At 40.2% G+C, this 23,328-nt stretch overlaps 1 protein-coding gene across 1 annotated transcript in view; it reads right to left on the reverse strand.

Annotated features, from left to right (window-relative positions):
• Positions 1 to 721: 721 nt before the first annotated feature.
• The window catches only part of FGF10 (fibroblast growth factor 10), a 98,645-nt gene continuing 76,038 nt past the window's right edge, over positions 722 to 23,328 (reverse strand). Inside the window, exons 2-3 of the mRNA XM_075541014.1 lie at positions 4,723 to 4,826; positions 722 to 2,381 (exon numbers count right to left, since the gene is read on the reverse strand). Of these exons, the coding sequence (XP_075397129.1) occupies positions 2,184 to 2,381; positions 4,723 to 4,826 (302 nt within the window). The 3' untranslated portion in view covers positions 722 to 2,183. The remainder of the gene's footprint in view (positions 2,382 to 4,722; positions 4,827 to 23,328) is intronic.

Raw genomic sequence — 23,328 nt, forward strand, 5'->3', positions numbered from 1 at the left:
TGCGAAATAAGAATCCAGTTTGTGTCCTATTTGCTGTGACAATGGACATCCAATACTGTATTTGTCGCACCCAACATTTAATTTTGGTTGTGGGTAGTCCTGTTTCTGTGTTAGGTTCAATTATTATTTTAAACTAGAGAACAAAGAGAGCTGGTTCTGATAGGAGTGTATGACATGAGAGCTTTCAGACCCACTTACCAACTAAAATTCAACATACAGATTCCCATCACAAAAATTAAAACGTTTTTAGAATCCTATTTGTCAAAAAGCAAGTCAACACCCCAGGACCATGAGAAGCAGCAATTTTATCCATAAGCCTAAACACTGTGCATTCAAGGCGTTTCCTTTTGAGTTACTCAGCTTTTTAAGGATTGACAGGAATGTGACCTTGTATGGGATTATATTATGGGAACATTCCTTAATAAGGCTAATTCTTAAAAATAAAGGAGTAACTGGAAGTACCAGGTAAGTATTGACTCAAATAAGTTACAAGAGAAGCACAATACATTAGCTTTTCTAGAGGTGAAATTTCAGTAAGAAGACACATTTAGTGAGTCTTCCTTTGTACCGAAATACTGTGTCCAAACAATAAAAATAAACAGACTTTAAAAATAAGAAATGGAGACAAAACTGCAGCATCAATATGATCTTATGGATGTCACTTAAAGCACTTGAAACAAATAATATTTTACTACAATTTTATCACTACAGACACTGCAAATAAGGTTTATGTGTTTATTTAGTGGAATACAATGTGGTGATGACTGGTACACTCTTATGTACTGTTCCTTATTTACCTGCTCTAAGAAAATGAATCTTGATATGATTACATGATGGAACCTTCTGAAGATCTTAAAATTTACAGAAGATATGCTTTATTTGGTTTTGTACAGACTAGATCATATAGCTTGAACAGGACTCAGTAGATGATTACACAGATACCAGGATATATTATTTGCTCAGTTTAAGCTCGTGGGAGAGTTGCTCTTCAGACAAAATTCCTCTACAGTTCGTTCGGGGAAGCATTATGTAGGACTTACAAAGGGTTTTATATATGCAGACAGCCTCTTCATAATTTATTGCTGTGACATATGAGAAAACATCATTAGTGAATAATGAGGCTAGGCTACTAGAATGCTTTTTTTTTTTTGCCATGAATTTTCCTCCTTTTAGTAGAGTCATAGAGATTCATTGATGTATTAGAAACAGGAGCATTTGGCCTTTACGTCTACTTCTTGGAGAGGAAGCCTCAGAGGTATATTATATTTTTAAATCGTGGCAGACAGGTCTCATTCAGGTCACGAGGCAGCACCACCATATTTAGCCTTAGTCAATTTTGCTGCAGGAGTGCAAGTTAAGTTGACTGATAGAGCCCAGCGTGCACTCCGCCACTTCTCTAACCCCATCTCTTATTCTTGAAATGTTTGCCAAGTTTTAAAAACATTTTGTCATGAACATGCACATGACATGCTGAAGAAACAGAAAAAGATAGATCTGAGGGCAGCTGCTGTGGAGACTTTTTCAAAACCCCAAAAGATATTTAACATCCTATTAAATAAATAACTTAGAAAGAAAAAGAAAGGGACGAAGGCAGAATGCACAAGCATACCATACTATTTGGTTGGTTAGAACAGTTTTACACTAGCACGTTTATATTTCTTAATCCTTTCCAATTCTTCCACGATGCCACACCCAAAACGCCTTTGATTGTGCCGATGATATGAGCCAAGTGCTTTCCAGTAAATGCTTGCATGTCTTTCTGCTCATTGAGTCACCAGGCTTGAATGAGCAATGAAAGTCTTTGATATGAGTTCGTGTTCCATAAATAACTCCCCCGAAGATCATTCAACCAATTGCCTCATGTCCTTAAAGTTCTACTCAGAGGTTAAAAAACACACACAAGACAAAAACAAGAACTAAACAAAGAACCCAGCCAGAACGTTGTTTGTTTGGAAATCACTTACAACCCATTTGATCTGCTTATATCGTGATTCTAAGGCGTGATGCTGAACTAATGAAGAGAACATCATAGGTCAATCCTTGAGCACAACCCCTTCCAAGTCTTCCTTCTGTTCAGGCCAGCAGTGTGTCTTTGCCTTTCGAGCCACTGTCTTCCTGAAGATGGCCACCCGTGCCTGACAATAGAGCCTTGGGTGCTGCTGACCCGGAAGCAGTGGCTTCCTCTAGGAGTGCACCACCATTGGCAGGAAGTGGGCCGAAGTGTTTTTCCTTCTTGTTCTCTGTCCTCTCCTGGGGGCTCCCTTTCCATTCAATGCCACGTACATTTGTCTCCCGTTGTGCTGCCAGTTAAAGGACGCGTAGGTATTGTATCCATTTTCCTCTATTCTCTCCTTCAGTTTACAGTCATTGTTAAATTCTTTCTGCAAAAGAAAGTATCATTTTTATTTCAATAACAGGAATACTGGATAGCGCACATTTGTCAAAAACCCATCTAGATGATGTAGATAATGCCAGGTCATGGCTTTCATCTTCAGTAGCTTCCAAAGTGATTATGACGGGAAGTTCAAAATGGAAACACATTTATTATGGTTAACTATCTTCTAGACTCATTAATAGAGTGATGTATCAAACAAAACAAAACAGAATGATCTATCATGGAGAAATCTGACTGCCATCCTTCTGACCTAGAAACCATTTGACCACACTCTGCCTGCCTCCTTAAATAATAAATGGATTTGATACGGCTGCAAGGTTGTTTGATATTTAGAGAAAACCAAATCCCCATTGCCATTGAGTGGATTCCAATGCTCAGAACCCCCATAGGGCAGAGAAGAACTGTCCAGAGGGTCCCCAAGGTTCTCAAACTGTATGGCAGCGGATGGACTGCCATGCGGTCCTCCCATGATGCAACTGATGGGTTAAAAACATCGACCTTTTGATTAGCAGCCTAAACCGTGTCACCAGGCTGCCGCCAGGATTCCCAATATTCCTAAATTGTGGTCATTGCATAAGCAACACCTGGCAACATTCAGAAATATAAAATTTCTGACTTTACCAGATTTACCACAGCAGGAAATCTGGCGTGGGGTGGGGGGGAGAGGGGAGGGATGTCCCATTAATCTGTGTCTTCATAAGCCCGTCAGGTGATTCTGATATGGAATCACATTTGAGACCCACTGTTCCAAATAGCCACTGCAATATTCTTACGGGAAACCAGAAAGTATATCAATTAAGCATTCAGAAGACATATTCCTTTTTGCTTCCATGAAAAATCTAAAAATGCTGCATGAGCTGGTGGGGGAAATCATAATTATTTAAGGCTACTGCTTCACAGGTTTCAATTCTTGGCCACAGAGGTTGCTATATGTTGCTCTCCCTCCCTTTCCCACACGCTCTCTAAGTAGATTTAAAAAAATCTACTTCGAAAAATGTGAATTTTCAGAATAGTATCCAGAAAAACTCTTTAAACTTGATTGGCATTCACTTGATCTTGCTCTGGGACTGGTCTAAGGAAATTTACACACAATAACTTCATAAAAGGAGCTACCCTGTCTTCATTAAATGATCATCGGAGATGGAAATCTTGGTTCCAAACTCTAACATAGGGCTGCTCCTTCTTTACATTTAATAATTATTCTGTAATTATGAAATATGCATTCATTTTCCCCCAGTATTATAAATTATAAGGCAAGGCCCATTTCTTATTCTTTTTTGATATGTTAAACAGTACATCGAACCCAAACACACTGTCATTGACAAAAAGCAATCCTGTATTAATTATAATTCACTGACATATTTTATTTTAAAATCTGATTCTGATAAATTATTGTTCTGTTTACAATTTAACTGTAATTGCAATTACCAATTTAAATCTGTAATAAGCATTTACAATTTTAAGTGAAATCTCAGTCTAAAGAAATTGGTCCATGATTTTCATCCAAAATGTGGAAATTATACACAAAACACTTAACACCACTCACTATGGATTAGCTACTCAATTTAACTCATTTCTAACAAGTCATGTCACCTCCTAGCAAACTTATAGGACAGGGTTTATAGAACTTCCCCTGTGCGTTCCCCCAACTGTAGCTCTTTCCAAGAATGGAGAGTCTCATCTTCCTCCTGCAGAGTGGCTGGTGGTCTGGAACTGCTGACCTTGGACTTGGCAACCCGACTCTTAACCCACGATGCAACCATGCAAGAGAACATATTTACACATGGAGATGACGTTCAACTCTAACTTGAATTAGGGGCTATTGTCTATTTAAATAAAATCCTCATGCTGATTGAGCAGCTCATCAAATGATAGATTTCTTTTGTTCACCATTTCCGACTTGAACAGAATACAAAACATCTGAGCCCCTGTTTCATCTTCAGTGGAAACACAGACGCATAGTGTATGGTTTTTTTTTACTCAATACAAGGTCTTTGTTTTTAATGATTCTTCTCTCAAGTTGTCTGCAGCTCTCCTGCCAGTCAGACCAGATGCTTCCGTGAGCGTCTGATTGGTTGGAAGTTCCGAACACTCATGAGAAATGCCAGCAGCAGCCTGTGTGGTGGACTAATGGGTGAACAACAGAGGAGATGATGGAATTAGAGGAGCTGCTTTGCCAGTCCAAGAAACGCTGGTGACCAGCCCACTGGGGCCCTATTTACTAGCAATGGCACGATAACAAGGCTATTCAATGTCTGGGGGAACATTCCCAGGCTGTGGTCATGATTTACTGCAGTGTATTTTGAAAACAAAAGCAGCCTACTTACAGAGCCATAGAGTTTCCCCTTCTTGTTCATGGCTAAATAATAGTTGCTGTTAATGGCTTTGACGGCAACAACTCCAATTTCCACTGATGTTATCTCCAGGATACCTGAAATATAAAAATTTAGAAGATTGAACTTGAGGAGTTGTGTAAATGTTAAAGGAAACAAGGGAGAGGGAAACTATGGAGTTTATTTTTTTCTGATGGAATTAAAAACATTGCGAAAATGCCAACACACCTCTTTCAGTGTGCCTAAAACCCCGGAAAATACATGGAGGAAAGCCCCGAGTTTTTAATAGACTTCTCTTCCATTTTACTGTGAGCCAATATGGAAAAATGTTGTTTTAATTAAAATGCTTCCTTTGCTAACTCTGCATTTTCAACCCCATAAATATTGAAACAACTCTACTCATCTTAACCTAGATTTCACAAACTCTTATCAGAGCACACATCTGTACCATGGTATTAAATTAAATCTGTAGCATATGTCAATAATATGTCAGCTTTACCTCAATCTGCAAAAACAGTGGTAAACTATTTCTTCTTTGTACGACACTAAGATAAACTAAATCTTTTGGCTACATGTAGCTGATAAATTCACTTTTGGGCAAATGTGTTGACATTTTGGGATGCAGCAAGACAAACCTCCGCATCCACGTTGTTCTTAAAAGAGCAGTCACTACTCTGAGATGGAAGGCTGCAGGGTGGGGGCGCCCATCAGCATTCTTTTCACTGTGTTCTCATAAAGACTAGGAAACCCAGGGAATTGGTAGCTAATAGACTAGAGATGGTTTTATCTTTATGTATACATTTTCATGAGTATCTGTAAACATGATTTTCCGTGGAAATATTTGAGGCTAGCTATGGTGCAGAGCTGCAAAATTCTACTCATTTTAGGTAAACAAGGCTTCAGGGGCTGGGGCTTGTTGAGTGATTTGAACTGTTAAATGCAGAACTGATTGGCTGAAATGAAACGCTGCCCCCACCCCAACACCTAATTCACAATAAAAAATTTTTAAAAAGAAGGAGAAAGCTTCAGAAACTAAAATGACTTTTTTTCATTAAAAAAAATCATTTTATTGGGGCTCATACAACTCTTATCACAATCCATACATCCATCAATTGAGTACAGCACCCTTATACACTCGTTGTCGTCATCATTCTCAACATCCGCCTTCCGCTTGGGTTCCTTTTTTCCCTCCCCCTCCCTCCCTCATCCCCCTCCCTCATGAATCCTTAATAATTTATAAATTATTATTTTATCTTATCTTACACTGCCGGCATCTCCCTTCACCCACTTTTCTGTTGCCCATCTCCCAGAGAGGAGGTTGCACGTAGATCCCCGAGATCGGTTCCCCCTTTCTACCCCCACTTCCCTCCCGGTATCACCACTCTCACCCTTGGTCCTGAGCGGTTCATCTGTCCTAGATTCCCTGTGTTTCCAGATCCCAACTGTACCGCTGTGCATCCTCTGGTCTAACCAGGTCTGCAAGGTAGTACTGGGATCATGATAGATGGGGGAGGACTTCTTATTTTCTAATCATGCTCTGTGTTGTCTTTAGCCTGTGGTCTCTGAACCTAGAGTCGGGGTTTGAATCCTGGTTCTGTGTTTCTTGGCGATGGCAGCAAGAGCACACAGGAGCCACGCACATTCCAATCGCATCTGCATAACGAGCATCAGGGTAGCACCTCCCTCACTGTGCTGCGGAAGGAGCCCTGGGAGCACAGTGGAGTGTACATTGCTTCCTGACCACCCGAGCTGCAGTTCAAACTCACAGATCCTTTGAATGAAGAGAGAGGAGACCTTCAGAAGGGACTTGAAGACAGTGAGTTGAGGGATTGTGTTGTTGAGAGGATGAAATGAGATAGTACATGCAAAATGACTAGAATGTGGGAAGAGTCAAGTGGATGCTGTTTGTGAGTAGGTGCAGGTGAATAGGCTGTGACTGGTGGAGACCTGATGTAAAACAGAGCAGAATGTTGCCTGCTTTTGCACCATCTTTATGATTTATAAACTAATAAATAAAATGATTTTATACAGTTAATAAAATGCATTAAAACAAAGGGCTCAAAAACACTAACGATACCTGAAATAGATTAATAATAATAATGAAATGGTAAAGTTATACATCTCACATACAAGGTCCTATGGTAACATATTTTAGTCACGACTGACCCAACACCTAAGCCTCTGACTTTCAGCTTCACTCTTTTGCCTTTCAAGCCCCTCTCTTCTTTCCTGTCCCACAGGGATTCCTGAGGGAAACCACTTGACATCTTGACTCCTCAAGCTCCTAGTTCTTAACAATTTGATGTGCTACTTATCCCAAGATCACAACTGAGTCTTGGCAAAGGAAAATCTAATACACTTTATGTTGTCAACAGACAATAAAGAATATGACAGGTAAAAATCTGGGACCAAATATTTAGGCTGCTCTTTATTTTCCCTGGGAACCCTGGTGCGTATGGGTAATATGTGGGGCTTCACACTGCAAGGAGCTGGTCCTCCAGAGAACCATGGAGCTCTTTACTCCCCTAGAAAGTCACAGTCTTAGAAACTCACAGGGGGCAATTCTACCTTGTCCTACAGGGGTGCTAAGAATCATCTTCAACTTGATGGCAATGCAGTTGGTTTGGTTTTCCTTTGCCTGCCTGGGAAGCAAGTAAGCATTGGTAGGAGTTTGCAAGATCCCCCTTACTGTATTCTTTCATTCCAGGGAATTGGTAGAAAGAAGATGAACAAAGGGTATGTTAGCAAAGTTTTTTATTGTGAGGAATATAGGATTTAGTTATAGTAATCAATGGACAAAAAGATGTGATACTAATATTAAAGAGTCCTTGGTTGAGTGTTTCTAAGAGGATTCTATGTCATGGTCATCCAGTCAATTCTGACTCATAGCGACCCAACAGGACTCAGTAGAACTGTCCTTGTGTGGTTCTGAGACTATTAACTCAAAGTAGAAAGCGTCATCTTTCTCCCTTTGAAGGGATAGTAACATATATTTAACTTGATGTCCCCTCAATTTCTGTCTGCTTTGCTCCTCCTCCAACCTTTGTGTGTGTGCGCGCGCAATACTAAAAAAAAAACAACAACTCAATATTCAAAGAATTAATCAACCCCATTCCTTAGCCAATTAAAGGTAGGCTAAAAAGGCTTACTGGTAGTTTAAAATACAAAGCGATCAGGTCTACATGATTTATTAGGGGCTTTTTGCATTTTGAAATAAATTCTTTTGGATGTTCCATATGTCAGTGTGTTAAAATTTGACAATCTTGTGGGTGATGGACGTCGTGCATTTATTAGAAACATCTGCGAGTGTGAGAGTGGCGTTCGAAGGGACTAAAATCGGGAGGTTGGCCATGTTTTTTCATCCAAGATCACTCCCGGGTTCTCTGCTGGTTAGTAAGGTTGATCAGGTTTGCTAAGAAAAGCATTTTTGGAAGGGAATGCCAGATTTTGGTTATGATTGATAGATACATAAGGGTTCCAGTTCCATTGATGAACATTTTAATGCAAAATTCAATGCCAATGGAATGGTCGCTTCCTGGAGTCCAAGGTTGGTACATGAAATTTAAACTTAATGTGATTGATGGTCCTCACATTAAAATGGAAATTTTTCTATAAATGTCAGTCAATCTGATTTTAAGGAAAACAAGTGAATTAACGCAATCAAATGAGTTCTCCCATCCACAATACCGCTTTCAGAATGGGGTCGCCTGTGTTTAGCTTCAGAGCTAAGATGGCTTCTTTAAAATTGTCTGGTGACTTGAAAAAATGATGTTTTCATGGGGGGGGGGTTGCAGGAAGCATATACATGTGATGAAATCACATTGAATGTGAGACACACACAGGACTGCATGTACCACTGTTGAAAGCTGAGTAAGGTTGGAGCATGGGATCCACACCTGCATTCCTGATGGTGCTATTGCACTGTAGCAAGGCAAGTTTCTACTACTCAGGAGAATGGGTGGAAGCATACAGGGATGGCTCCGTGTCTTACAACCATATGTGAATCCGCCATATCCTCACAATCAGAAGCTCAGCTACACTATTAAGGATGTAAAGAAAACCAAGACACAGTCCCTGCCCTCAAGGGATTTTCAAATGGGGCAAGATAAAGTCACAAATAAATAATTAAAATACAAAGACTATATTAAGACATAAGAAAGAAAATTTGATGACATAGCTTTAATAGTAAGGAAGTCTTCCTGAAGAAGAAGTTGGTGTTTGAGGTCTACTTTTCAGGGATAGGAATTTGATGGATGGGGAGGGTTAAGGAGAACATTCCATGAAGTGCACAGATGGTGCGGAGAGGGAGAAAGTGCTCAGTGTGGGCTGTGCTTGCAGCCACTGGTTGCCTGCCCTTTTCTCCACTCCCGTGGCACGTTGAGCTGGTTATTGTAGACAAAATGAGTATCCCTGTTTCACTGCAGCAGCAGTACTTTCACTGTCAGGAATTTCCTTTTAAAAAAACCCAAAACACTTTATTGTGAAACTCGGAAGCACCCCAATAAATGCCAGAACATCGCGGTTTCAGAATTAGTTGCCCATAGACTTGGCACGATTGCCTCTGCCACTTCAAAGAGCAATCTCACACACTGCTCAGTTGGTGGCTCTTCTTTCTTGATGGACATGGCATGTCCTGTGCCCACTTCTAAGACTAAGACGGCTCGTTTTTAAACCCAGTGGAATGGCAAAACCGGCCAATCCCTGAGTTAGAGTACTCTACATCACGTTATTTGCATGATCTCATTCAGTTGAGAGGAGGCAGTTACAAAGACTCTGGGGTCAATTTGGGACTTGAGAGGAAGGGGTGGAGTGAAGGGGTGGAGTCTAGTCTGTCAATCAGGTCATAGCCAATGAGGCCTCTGTATGGGCATGGCCTTCTCCTGAGAATTCTGGGAGATCCTATTTTCCCTACTTGGAGTCGGGAAATTCTCTCTCTCTGCTCACTTCCTGAGAGACATCCCTGAGGAGAAGCCATATAGACCTACCCTGATGAGCACTGAGATGCTTACGCTGCCACTGGATCCAAAGATTTCCAACCCACTGGCCTGTGATCTTCCTGCCTTCAGCATCATCGCATGTGCTGCATGAGTCTGAAGAGGACTTTACAGATTGGTATCAGACATATGGACTAATATCCGACTTTTGGACTTGATCTGGACTGAGCTGGGATGTTTTCTCAATATTTAGCTGCTCTTATATATAAACCTCTTTCTTATACACATATACATGTTTCTGACTTTGTTTCTCTAGCCAACCCAGACTAACCCAGTAAGTAATTTCATTTCACCACAATGTCCCAAATAGTTTTTGGATGAAAAAAAATCAGGTTTACATTATTTATCTCATATATTGTGTGGCTAGTAGCATCCAGTCAAGTGGCCATAAATGTGGTCTTATGTTAGATTCAGAGCTAATTTGACTATTATCCCCTTAATTCTGCATTTTCCTCGAAAAAAAAAATAATAAAAACCAAACAAAAATAGCAGTCACAGTGGTTTTAGTAGTCCTTAATGCATATTTATTGAATGAACAAACAATAAGTGGTCAGTTAAAGGACTGGGGAACCAAAGGCAAGGCAGATACGTATTTAATATAGTTTTTTTTCCTTTCAACAATAGTCATACTTGCCAAATCTTGAGATGAGTTAATAAGTCCATGTTCAACCAAAATGAAGGGAGCGAGCACCAAATGAAAAATCGTGTTTCAAAGGAAAAGTCAACGCATTCCAAACTGTATATATTTTATATATTAATTTTGGGGTGAATAATTATAAATCAGAAACCTTGAAAAATATTCTAAATAATATATGGAGAGATTGGCAACCATTCCTTATAGAAAATGTGAAGAAAGAGGCTTGAACATGGGTAAGAAACCTTATTTAGGCTATCGGGTTGTAGTGAAGGGAAAAGTGCCATGGGGAGTCCATTGATTTTAAAGCCTGCAAAGTGAACAATAACCCTTGGGAGGCATGTGCTCAGAAGAATCAACCGCATGCGAAGGGCAGCATTTGTCCCAAAGCAGAGGTGAGAAGGCAGGAAAGGAAGACGGAAACTCCAAGAAGAGAAGAGGGAATTTGCAACTCAGGTTACAAAACAAAAGCTGTTTACATTGTTGACTGGGAGACGAATTTGTTCTGTCAACTTTGACCAAGACCCCAATTGAAAAAATAAGCAAACACGTCACCAAGTTTACTAGCTGAACCGTCCAAAACACTTGGCACCTAAACCTGAAGTTTATTTATCTGCTTGCTGCTCTTTACCGAAATGGCTAGGCAAAATTTAATGTCTTTCTTTACAACCGTGTGGCATCTGCTGTGCTTTGCTGGCTAACTGCTTCTGATGCAAAACTGGACTGATCACAGGACCGATTGTCAGGGTCTCAATGCAAGGGACTGACACAATGGCTGCGACCAGGGGCTCAAGGCCTTGGGCAACTGTGAGGACGCCCAAGGTGGGGTGGCGTGTCCTTCTGTGGTGCACAGAGCCGACTTGATGGCACTGGCCCAGAGCAAGAGCTCCAATAACTGCCGGATCAGCGGGCCAGCACTTCCCTTCCACCCCCGGAGGCCTGGGGGCCCACCCCGAACTGCCTCATCCCATAAGGTGCACGAGGCGTGGATCACAACGCCAGTTCTGGTGCGGCAGTCAAGACCAATCAGGTTGCTGTTCTTAGGACCTATCAAGATTCAAAGGTCAATGGGAAAGCAGGATATGGGCTGAGGTGAGCCCCCTGGGGTCCCGCCCCCAAACCCCTAAAAAATCGAATGCTGTGCCAATAGACAGGGTCTTCCTCCAGTCACAGCAGGACCCACTTTGTGACTGAAGCATACTGTGCCTTTTAAATCGTTGCTCCACTTATTGCTTATTGTCCTGTCATACTCCTGACCTGCTGTCTGGTTTGTGGGCTCCTCTGTGGCGGTGTCAAATGATTCCAACATAGGCTTCCTGTGCATTACAGCTACTGAGCACCAATGTTATAACACAAACCAATAAATTAAATATAGTTGCTTGTTAGAAATGGGAACATGGTTTTGTCGTGTTCGTTGCTGAGTGGAGAGTTCTAGGGAGACAGATTCTGGGGCCAATGGAAGGAATTTCTAGCACAGTCAGAAGTGAAGGCACATGATGTTCCTTTATCAACAGCTTCCTGGCACCAAGGAATGTGGCAGGTCAAGAAGACGCAATTCTTTGTCAATAGTTTTCTAGAAGGCAACAGTGAAAGGGTGTGGACAGAGAAAAGAGGGTAGTCTGTTACACCCACAGGGATTGATTGACCTGACCCTTGGTTTCAGGCTTGCCAACAAGACTACAGCATGCAGTGAAGCACCGATGAAGCACACAGTATCCCTCAGGTTCCTTGGGGCTTCCTCGCCCCCCACTACTACGAGTCGTGTCCTGCCTTTCACTGCGGGCTGGACCGGAGCATGTGCTCAGGTGCAGATAAGACAGAAGAGCTCACAACACAGGAACAGGAAGGGGAGTAACGATACCAGGAGGGCAGAGGGGTAGGTGGAGCACCTCTCCCCTTCCCAGGGGCACCAACAACAGAAACCGTGGGGAGACAGCAGTCGGTGTAATATATGAAAATAATAATAATTTGTTGCTTGCATGTGAATTCTTTCTGAAAAACATGGCAAGATGGAGAGAGGAGGGGCTTGCACATCCAGACCCCTCCTGGTAACCTGGGGAAGAGTTTTTGTTCGAACCCAAGTATCTTTGGATAGGTTCTCAGATAAGTGACACCCCCATGAAAATGAGGTGTGGACAGGCATAAAATATGTAGCTTTATATCTATGATAACACGTAATACTTTGTGTCTTAAAACGTGTAATTGTCGGATCAATTTGCAAGTAATTGAATTTAGTATACCAACTGGCTTTGGAATATGGATACAGCTATTATTATTTCAAACAAAACGATCCAGTGGTTATGCCTTGGCTGCTAACCGCAAGGTCAGCAGTTTCAAAGCACCAGCTGCTTCAAGAAAGAAAGAGGGAGTTTCTACTCCTTAAAGACTCACAGTCTCAGCACACGCGGGCAGTCCTATTCTGTGTGAGTTGGTCTCAACTCAATGGCAGTGAGTTTGTTTCTTGGGGCTTTATTCATTCCTTCATCACACACCTCACTTTCTTTTCCCTGGCCCCCACTCTCATGCAGGATTAAGTATCTAACGACCTATATGTGCACACTTATATCCAATGTTTTAGCGGGAACAGCAAAGCTACATCTTATGTGATGAAATTAATAAAATAGCTTGGCTCCGTATGAAAGGGAAATAAATAATAACTGAAAGAGCAGAAGAGTTGGCTTTGCATCTCAGAGTATCATTTAATAGCTGCATGACTCTGGATAAGTGGATTCTATTTCCTGAGTTTGGTATTTCCTCATTTTTAAATCAGAGCTAATTAAAAAAACAAAGTCAGGGCTAATTGCCTCTATAGTTCACAGAGTTGCCCAGAACCGCAGGGAGTCGGGTTTGAATAAGCATTTACTGTATTTACTGTCTGTGGAATCAGAATGGTCACATGTTAAGCAATCTTCCATGCCAGGAGCTCTCAAACTTGAATATGCATCTGAATCATCTGGAGGACTGGGCTTTTTTATTTAGTTGGTTGGGGGCAGTAGAACATTTGCATTGCTAGTAGGTTTCCGGGCCTTGCTGGTCCCGGGACCACACACTGTTCTATGCACTTCCATTCAGAAACAGAAGAGCCCTTTGACATAAAAAAAGCATTGACAGAAACATGTGCAGAGAAGCAGAACCATAAACAGGAATATACGAAAATAATGGGGACTGCTTAGTACCAAAGAATGATTTTAAAGACAATGGAAAGACAGAAGGACATACTGGGCTTTTCTTGTTGTTGGGTGTTGCTTGTTTTTAATAGGTATGGGACTCAGCATATGCATGTGGGTTTTGGAATTTGCATACAGATACATGCTACATCTCTGTTAGCAATCAAAGAAACTTACAATAAGATTATTATCAGAATCTTTAGTTTCTTCTAATAAGGGGGTGAAACTATCAGTGGAAACTTAAGTCCTTTTTACTATTCCTGTAAGTATTTTATAGGCCCTCCCAAAGGGCTAATTGTGTTGACATTGAGAATTAAAGTACTATATAGCCCCATAAAGTCACACTCCGGGCCAAGACACTGTTACAAAGAAGTTCAATTCACTAGCCTGACCCCGCCCCACTACTCATAGTTAAAGGCATATACTTAGTCTAAAAGGATCTCACTCTTCTCTAAAAGAAGGATACCCGAGTGGGCTAATCATTCATCTAGATTTGGTCTACCTTGTGCCTTCAGAGACTCTGGCTGCCTTTTCAGCACAATACAGAGGAGCTATTTGGTTTCTCTATCAGCCACAGCTCTTTCAGATACCCTTGACATTCACTCAGAATTGCAGACAGAAACAGGACCTGCATTAGCAGAAAATCCTTACGATCTCTATATAAGAAGGTATATCTTTCCCAATTTGCTAAAGACCAACATGACCTTTTATATTGTCACCTAGTAATTTGAATCATAAAAGAAAAAAGAGTCATCAACATGGCCTTATTGATACACACCAGGGCAAAATTGAGACAAAATTCTATGACTAAGTGTAGGGATGAAATAAAGATATAGAAAATTTCGTGTGCCTTGGGAGATAAGCACTCTACCCTACCTCCCAGCAACACTGGGAAGAAAGGCTTGAGTCATGTTCTGAGACCCAAGATAATTGACGTTGATCTAATTTTACAAAGGACGAAATGAGGAGAAATAGCACAAAACCTACTATCTTTAAAAGGGAGAATAAAGACAGCCTTAGTACTGCCCAGCACGATTCATTCATTTATTTTAATGGCGACAAAGCAGTAAGCAAGGGAGTAATTACTGAAGACATTTCTTCCTGAAGGTGAACTAATTTCTGCATCAGATTATATTTGTATATAAAGTTTTATAAAGTGACTTATCAGTTTTGTCTCAACTCCGATTTCCTCCCAGACTTTTCCAGATTTGTTCAAAAGTTGGAAATCTTTACACGCTTCAATGTTTGCCCTATTCTGATTATATTTATTCTTTTTAAAGTTATATATTAATATTTCCTGTGTTTCACATTTTGGGGGGAATAAAATTGGAGGGAATCCTCATACAGCTTAATTGTGCCTTACAAGGAGGGAGGAGCGGCCATTTGTGTATGCAAACCATGCAACAATAGGGGACAAAAAGGCAATGCTACTGCTGCCGGGAAAAGTCTGCAGATAATGCAAAAACAATATTGTAAACTTGTTATTCACTTTCATGAGACCAGAAGCAATGAATCATCCCCATCTACTTCTACTGGTGAATCCTGATCAAAAAGAGGAAAGGCGTGGAGCAGAACCACAAGGTCGTTTGAGGGCAGATTTACTGAATCCGCTGAGAAATGGGGAAGCCCAAATCTAATGTTCAGAGTAAATTCTTAAGATGTGAGGTCACAGGACTCCCATGAGGCCATCTTTAACCCTAACAACGGGCTAGCCAGATCTACAAGGAATGTTTGCCGTGAACATAGTGCCCTTGTGAAGAATTGTCCTTAGGAGTGTAAATCGATAACCATCAATAAAAGCACAGATGAGAACGTTAAGAGGCAGCGTGCCTAAGTTAATGGTCATGGAACAATGTGTATATAGAATGATGACACACAGTGAAGTAATGTAGCCAAAGTTGTTGGGCTGTTCATGTAGAAACCATGAATGGGTGTATGTCTAGTTGTCTACAATGCCACACACACACACAAAAGACGTTAAAAAAAGAAGAAATTTGTTAAGGGTTTATCAAAGTCAAGCATTCATTAATTAGAGCCGTCTGTCTCACGTGTAGAGTTTGAAGCCTCAAAGTGAACTAAAACAACTTAACCAAATTACCTAGTTTCATTTTTTAAGTGAAAAAAAAATCAGATCATTAATGATTAGCCAGAGGCTATGTCTTAAAAAAACTGCAAAATCCGAAGAAACCTAGAGTTATCTGTTTCCTTTCTTACTCTCTTTTATTGCAGGTGAGGCACATGGGAGACCAAGAGAGAGGAACAGACCTACTCAAGCATCGCAAGGTAGAAGATAGGCCTGAAATCATTAAGTCCATGTTGTTTTCACCACACCATAAGCCACCCATAAATACTTATAAATCATTGGCAACCAGGGAAATATTTTATATCTAATTAATATTCATAGACTAATTATCTTATTCTTTACACAGAAACTTGATCACTGCATATTATATGTAGAAGGAAGAAAATATTTAATGGCTGATATGAAAAAATCACTTGATGCTATACTTCCATAAATGACCACCATGTTAACATAGATATTTTCCTAAAGCTATTGCTGCAAACTGTCTACCACATTCACTAAGCTTTCATTATTTTCTAATATAAATAATACATAAAATTGAGACATAGAATGTACAATATAGAATTTCCCCCTGAATTTAATAACAAAATAAAAAGGATCAGTTGAGCAATCTTGATATTGAGTTTCTGGCAAGAATATCTTACTTGATGCATTGACTTGCTCACAAATTAGTTAAGCATAAGTGACCCAAAATATTTCAAAATACTTAATATGGAAGAAGCACATTTTAAGACTCAAGCTCAAAGCTCCCATGAACATCTATATTATAAAGTTTCCAAGGTTCCAAGACATAGCATAATATGCTAGCATCTTAATTTTTACAAAGATTTTTCTATGGTAATTTAGAAAGTGGTGAACAGTGTAGGTAGGTGCTACCAAGCCAGTTCCAAGCCATTGTGATGGCCACTGTGCACAACAGAAGGGAGCACTGCACCGTCCTGCGCCAGCCTCACAATTGTGCTTAAGCTTGGGCCTGTTGCAGTAGTCACTGTGTTAATCCATCTTGCTGAGGCCTTTAAAATTTTGGGGGGCTGCTCCTCTATTTTGCCAAACATGGTATCTTTTTTCCAGGGACTGGTCTCTGCTGACAACATGCCCAAAATACGTAAGACGAAATCTCACTGTCCCTGCTACTAAGTAGCACTCTGGCCGAGCTTCATCCAAGACATATCTGTTGATCCTTTGGGTACTCCGTGGCGCTTTCAATATCTTCTCCAGCACCACCATTCACATGCATTCTTCTTTGGTTTTCCTTATTCAATGTCCAACTTTCATGCCCACATGAGGTGATTACAAATGTTCTGGCTCAAGTCAGGCACATCTTAGTCCACAAAGTAACATCCTTGCATTTGGGCACGCTAAAGATGTCGAATGCAGCAGATTGACCCAAGGGAGCAAGCAGGTCTTTTGCCCCTTGACTACTCCTTCCATGGGCTTTGATTATAGATCCAAGCAAGATGAAATCCCTGACAATTCAACCTTTTCTCCATTGTCATGATGTGGCCTACTGGCTGCATTGCAGGATTTTGGTCTTCTTTACATTGAGCTGTTATCCACGTTGTAGGATGCAACCCTTGATCTTTATCAGCAAGTAACTCAAGTCCTCCTCTCTTCCAGCAGGGTTATCTGTTTATTGCAGGTTGTTAATAAGCCCTCCAGCTTCTCTGCTAATTTACTAACGTACATATTGAATAAGTATGGTGAGAATATACAACCCGGATGCACATCTTCTCTGAGGTCAAAGATTGCAATATTCCCTTGTTCTGTTTACACAACCTCTTGAGCCATGCACAAGTTCCACATGAGTACAATGAAAATGGCTAACAATATTCATATACTATTAGTATGTAGATTTTGTTTGTATTAGATTTTTGTTTGTAGTATGTAGATTTTAATTGTGCACAGAGGCAATTTATCTACTAATACATACTTGTCAAACTATTTCTCAAACTTATCCATGAGATTAGCAGTCCAACACAAGACCACTATGCCCCCAGAGCTCCTTGTTGAAAAGGGGACGTTCAGTCCAGATCCTTAGGAATGTCACGATCTTCTAAACTGAAGACTGCCTCTTTGGTGGATACTCACACAAGAGGGTAATCTTGCCGTTGGCACACCTGGCTGGACAGGAACACAGACTTAGGCTGGGGATTCAGTACGATAACATCGCCTATTCTCTTCGTTTTGTTTTGAGCATCAGGAAAGCACAAAGCCAGTATTTTGCATTCATAGAAATCAATTTAAAGTCATTTCCTGGTCTTTAAAAATGGCATTTTGAGAGAGCATAAAAGCAAAAATTAAAAGACTAGAACTTCGTAGAAGGGTCAGACATTCTGAAAAGGATAACCTGGTTGAGGATATACTATGAAAGTTCTGGCATTTCAGAATAGAAGCTACATTACAGCTACTTAAGCTCTGGGTCCCGCTGCTTACTGAAAGGTTGGTAGTTTGAGTGAACCCACAGCTCCACAGTGGTAGACAAGGCTAGGATCTGGTCATAAAGAGATTGCCGCCAGGGAAACCATGTGAGGCAGTTCCACTCTGTCACCTGGGGTCACCTTGAGCCCGAATCGAGTCTAAGGCATATAACAACACCGTGCTCTTGAGTTTTCATACCTAAAAGATAGCTCTGGAATTGCGACTGTAGATAAAAGACATGAAAAGGACATAGAAGTCAAGCTTAAAGTTCACAGGGAAGAAACATGGAAGGGAATAAACCCATTATACAGGTTTGGTTTTGTCTATCTTGTACTAAAATGCATGCCAGTTACAAATGCCTCATTTCATCCAGTTCAAATTTCATTCAAAATTGTTAAAAAGTTTAAAGTGTAGAAACAAAAGAATCATTTTCAAAAAAATTATTTCAAACATCTTTGAAACATACTTCCATTCCTATGGATAAAAATCTCTATTTATTTTGAAAAAATATTCCCATTATTTGTCAAATCTTCCCTTTTATTGATTTGCTTATTTGTCAAAATCTAAAGGCTTTGCCCACAAAACAAAGGATTTCTTACTAATATCTGGCATACATAAATCAATTGCAAGATGGAATTTGAATTGGCTTCCCCAGTTCTGGCAAGTTTGTAAAGTGTTTTAAGCCATTTATTAAATTCAATGGGAAAAATCATCTATAATAATATATGGTGATTAAAACCTGAAAATAGATGAAGTACATGTGATATATCAAACTGAAGAAAATTCGCAGTCGCTAAAAGGGACAAATTTGAAAAATAATTTATTAAGTTATCAAAATGGCAAAACGCAATTCTAGGGAAAATAGTTGGCATTTTGCAATACATGATAACAAAGCAATGTAAATATATAAGAAGAGTGAGCAGCACACAGCAGCAACTATATTCATATAATACAGTTTAGTTTGCAAATATTGCTTCTGTTAATTTTAGAAAGGCAGAGGAAGGAAAAAATGTGCTTGTGACATAATTTAATTACTACAAATATTGAAACATTTCAGTGGAGATTATTCTTGGATACGATTCAAAGTAAATCCTGCTTATTTGTGTTCATATAGGAATCTACACAAATGATGTCCAAAAAAATGGGAAGTTAGTGTCATAATTTAATTTTTAGAGAAAGACATATTTGACCTAAGTTTACCAAAGCTCACTAAAAAAATTCACAAATCATAATAGAAAGAAGTTTCACAGAGATCGGTACTACACATATGAATAGATATATAGACATACATATCAGAAACACATCAGTGCCATTGAAAAGCTTGATTAACATATTACAAGCCATGCAAATAGCTAAAACTCTGCAAACTGATTTCTATTCATAAACAGGTTATAGCTACTGTTTTCTGATTTATTTATGCATTGCAATAAGAATTAGACATAGTTTCATTTCAGGGAGAAATGTTTAGCATGCATATTTAAGATCTTCTCAAATTTAGCAGAAGTGAGAACTATAGTAAAGATAGATGAGAGGGAATTTGGCTGGCGGTGGAAAGAAATTCAACTCGTTCTAAGTTTACTGAAGTGGAGTTCTTTGTATAGCCACATCTTTCCCGCTTACTTGGTGCCTTGCTCCAATCGCTTTCCCCAAAGCAAGTGCTCAACATAATTATGGAACAAATGAATTTGTTTGAAGATGTTCATGTGAGTAAATTCATTTTCATTTGCAAAGAGGGCAGATAAAAGAAGGACTGGGTATTCCTATCTGCCCAGTAGAAAAGAACATTAGCCGAAGAGGGCAAGTATTTTCTGTTGGGATCTTGTCTCTTTGCTTGAGCATACTATCTGTACCCAGTGGGGTAAAATCAGAAAGCAGCCTCGCCTTCTGGAGTAGACAGGAACGGATAGAGTAATAGTGTCCTCCAAGCACTACTGCTCCATATACCATGACACATATCACTATGCATACCCCATAGCTCTCATCAACGTGATTTCTAACTTGTAGAATGATCCCTCCAGTGTACACATGCATATTTGACTCAAAACAATGGATGGGTACTTAAGAAACTACCTATGAAAATACCATCAATAAATATTTGGTGCCTACTGTATATAACAGTCACCTGTTGAGCAGCAAAGTTTCTGTGGGTGGAGAAAGAACTCTGGTGTTGTAGGGGTTAGATAGTGGACTCAAGGTCAGCACTTTGAAACCATCAGCCACTCTGCAGGGGAAAGACAAGGCTTTTTACTCCATGGAGAATCCATTTGGGAGGGTCTGTCCTATATGGTTGGAATCGACTTGATGGCAGTAATTTCATTTATTTACTTATTTGGAGTGACGTGGTTGTTATAGGAAGAAAAAGAATACCTCACACAGAGTCCAAATTGAACTTCAGGATGATTGTGCTCACTCTGTTCCCATTCATAAGCACTTGAACTTTAACCAGAACAACGCCAACCACCACACCTTGTGGAACAAAGCCAAACACCACACCGTTTGCTTTAATCAGAACAAAGCCAAACACACACACGCAGAGAAACACAAAACCACTGACTCCAAGGCCCAAATCTTAGTCTACACCCTGAATGGCTGATGCCATAGAACTTGATCAAGGTTGTACGGCAAAGAGGTTCCGTACAGGCAGACACAATCTCTTGACTGCTTTCTGCCAAGATGGGAGATCCTATCTCTCTTGCGTTAGCCAACAAGCAGCATTCTTCTCTGTCTTCTTGCAATTCAACACTAGTCTTGGAGGGGATGATGAAGTGGTTCTGTATGTGCGTGAACAGTTAAAGACTACTCTGAAAAGCGCAACCATTTCACACTTCACACTATTCTTTCTTCTTCACACTTCACACTCTTCTCCTTCTTCTCCTTCATCATCATCATCATCATCATCATCATCATCATCATCATCATCATTATCATCGTTCTCCCTCTTTTTGTCCTTCTAACCTGCCAGCCGCTAATAATTATGCTGGCGGTACTGGACTACGTGATCTAATGCACCTGTCTTGTCCAGTTATGCAAACTTGATTTCCAGAATGAAAGCTGTAAGAGAGATTTTGTTAGCTGTCTTTTCACTTATAAACTTCAAGGGATGTGCACACTATACAGTTGGATGGCTGTGCTTAAAAATCATTTTCATGTCCCTCCTCTGCAGCCCCCACCCCACCCCGCCTTTTCACCTTCTTTCAACCGCTGTGAAAATAAGGACGTTCCTGCAGAGGAGGGAGTGTACTGCTCACTGGAACCTGATAGGCTTTGTTCCCTTCCTTTTTCAATTGCCCTTGTTAGCTAAGTACTCCGGGTAAGGCAATCACATTGAAAAGTCAGAGGTATTTTTCACTTTGAAATGGAAGCAAACTATTGTCACTAGAGGACATAGTGAACCAAGATTACCGATGCTGCTTTTTGTCCCCTCTTCCTGCTAATCTCACTGATTTCTTCCAGTTTACCAGACCTTTGTGAAGGACATCATACTTGGTAAAGTAGAGGGACAGCAAAAAAAGAGGACGGTCCCAGGAGGTGGATGGACAGTGGCAGCAACAGCGGACTGAAGCTGCCAGGATGCGCAGGAATGGGGAGCGCAACTTCCGTTGTGTTCCCTAAGGTCTCTGTGTCAGAACGGACTAGATGGCCCCTAACAATTCTTGTGTTTGCTGAAGCAGATCCCTCAAATTTACTGACCAGTTTTGATCACTGCTGTTTAATTTGGCATCATTGCCTTCCTCTTCATCAATGCCTCTAACTTCAACAGATGCCCAGATTCACATAATTTCAATAACTAATCAAATTTTTTCCCCTTTGAAACATACAACTCAGACCATCTTTATAAGGAATTCTAGCAAAAATTACCCTCTAGACTCCAATACAAAACAGCTGTTTTAGGTGGCAAAACTTTGCCAAGCTAAAGCACCTAGCCCTTCGGAATGGATAATTGACAAACCCTTGTTCCAAATCATCTTTAGTTTCTGCTGGATATAGACAAACAACTGTGAATGTCCGCCAAAGTCCTCCTGGGATAATGGGCTGCATGGATGGCTTCCCACAGAGACAGAGTTTCAGAGCTTGGTGTCATTCTTAAACCATCCTTCATTATTTGCAAGCTCATCCCTATGAGTTAAGTGTTTATGTATATTTTTCTCTAAGTGGATATTTATCTTGCACTTAAAAAAATTGGTAAGCGATTGAACAGTTGGTGAATAGCTTTTCAACATTTCCAAAAGCATGGCACAGTCAAAAAGCGTTAGTTAAAAGGGCGTACTAAACAACGTGTAAGGAGACAGTGGAGTTGAGACTTCTCTTTCTCAACATATGGCTTATGTTACAGCCCCAGCTTTTATCTCTGGAAGCTGTGAAGTTGTCTGCTCAGAAGGTCTCATTGCCTAATTAATCCTTACTTAAAATGCACCTAAGTAAATCTAACATGGACAGGAAGTTGTTTTCCATGAGCTGTTCCACCTTTCCCCCCTACCACACATCTGGGAAATATTCCGTTTTAAGATCAGATCCAAGCCTTTTGGCATTAACTACTTCAAAAATTAAGATATCACCAGCAATTTGCTTCTGTCTCAGAAAATTAAAAGCGTATTTGAGATTTAAGTGCGAGTGTGCCACGAATGGTACTGGGAGGATTGGGAGCTGTTGGTCTAGTAAACTGGGGGTGGCGTGAGGGGGTGGGCAGGAAGTGTCTTCAGACAGAGGGAAAGTGGGAATCTTACTTTCCTAAAACAATTGCACAGACACATATACATCAGTGTTGAGTAAGAGACATGAAATGCTATTGTTGTTTGCCATGATTTTCATACTGTTACTATGATAGAGAAACTACATACCTCATGTGAAAAGTAGATAACTTGGTCTATCTCTTAGCAAATACCAAATATGCAATTTAAGATGCAGAAATTATAGATGATAAATAATTAACTCAATTGACAAAATATCACATTTGGTTAATATCTATGCTTGCTTGCTTTAAAATAGCAAAAAACCAAACCCAAAGACAAAACTGCTTGGATCTTTCGCTTCTCACTTGGAGCCAGTCACCAGGACTGCATTTCACATTCATATTCTCTGTAGTCACAGGCGAACTTGTAGGTGAAACTCACTGTAAGCAGTCAGGACTGGACGCATTAAGAGAGTTAGTCATGACTGGATTCATACACTATAGTTAATGGTAAAAGTAAAATGAGCAAATATCAATGTTTTTGTATTTTGACGAGATGACTCTGGGAGATTTCTTTTCTTAATTTGAAATTAATTTAATTTTCCACCTACTCTTTTACTTTTTTTTAAAGGTCG

The sequence above is a fragment of the Tenrec ecaudatus genome, chromosome 2 (assembly GCF_050624435.1).
Source record: "Tenrec ecaudatus isolate mTenEca1 chromosome 2, mTenEca1.hap1, whole genome shotgun sequence".
In the NCBI taxonomy this organism is placed as follows: Eukaryota; Metazoa; Chordata; class Mammalia; order Afrosoricida; family Tenrecidae; genus Tenrec; species Tenrec ecaudatus.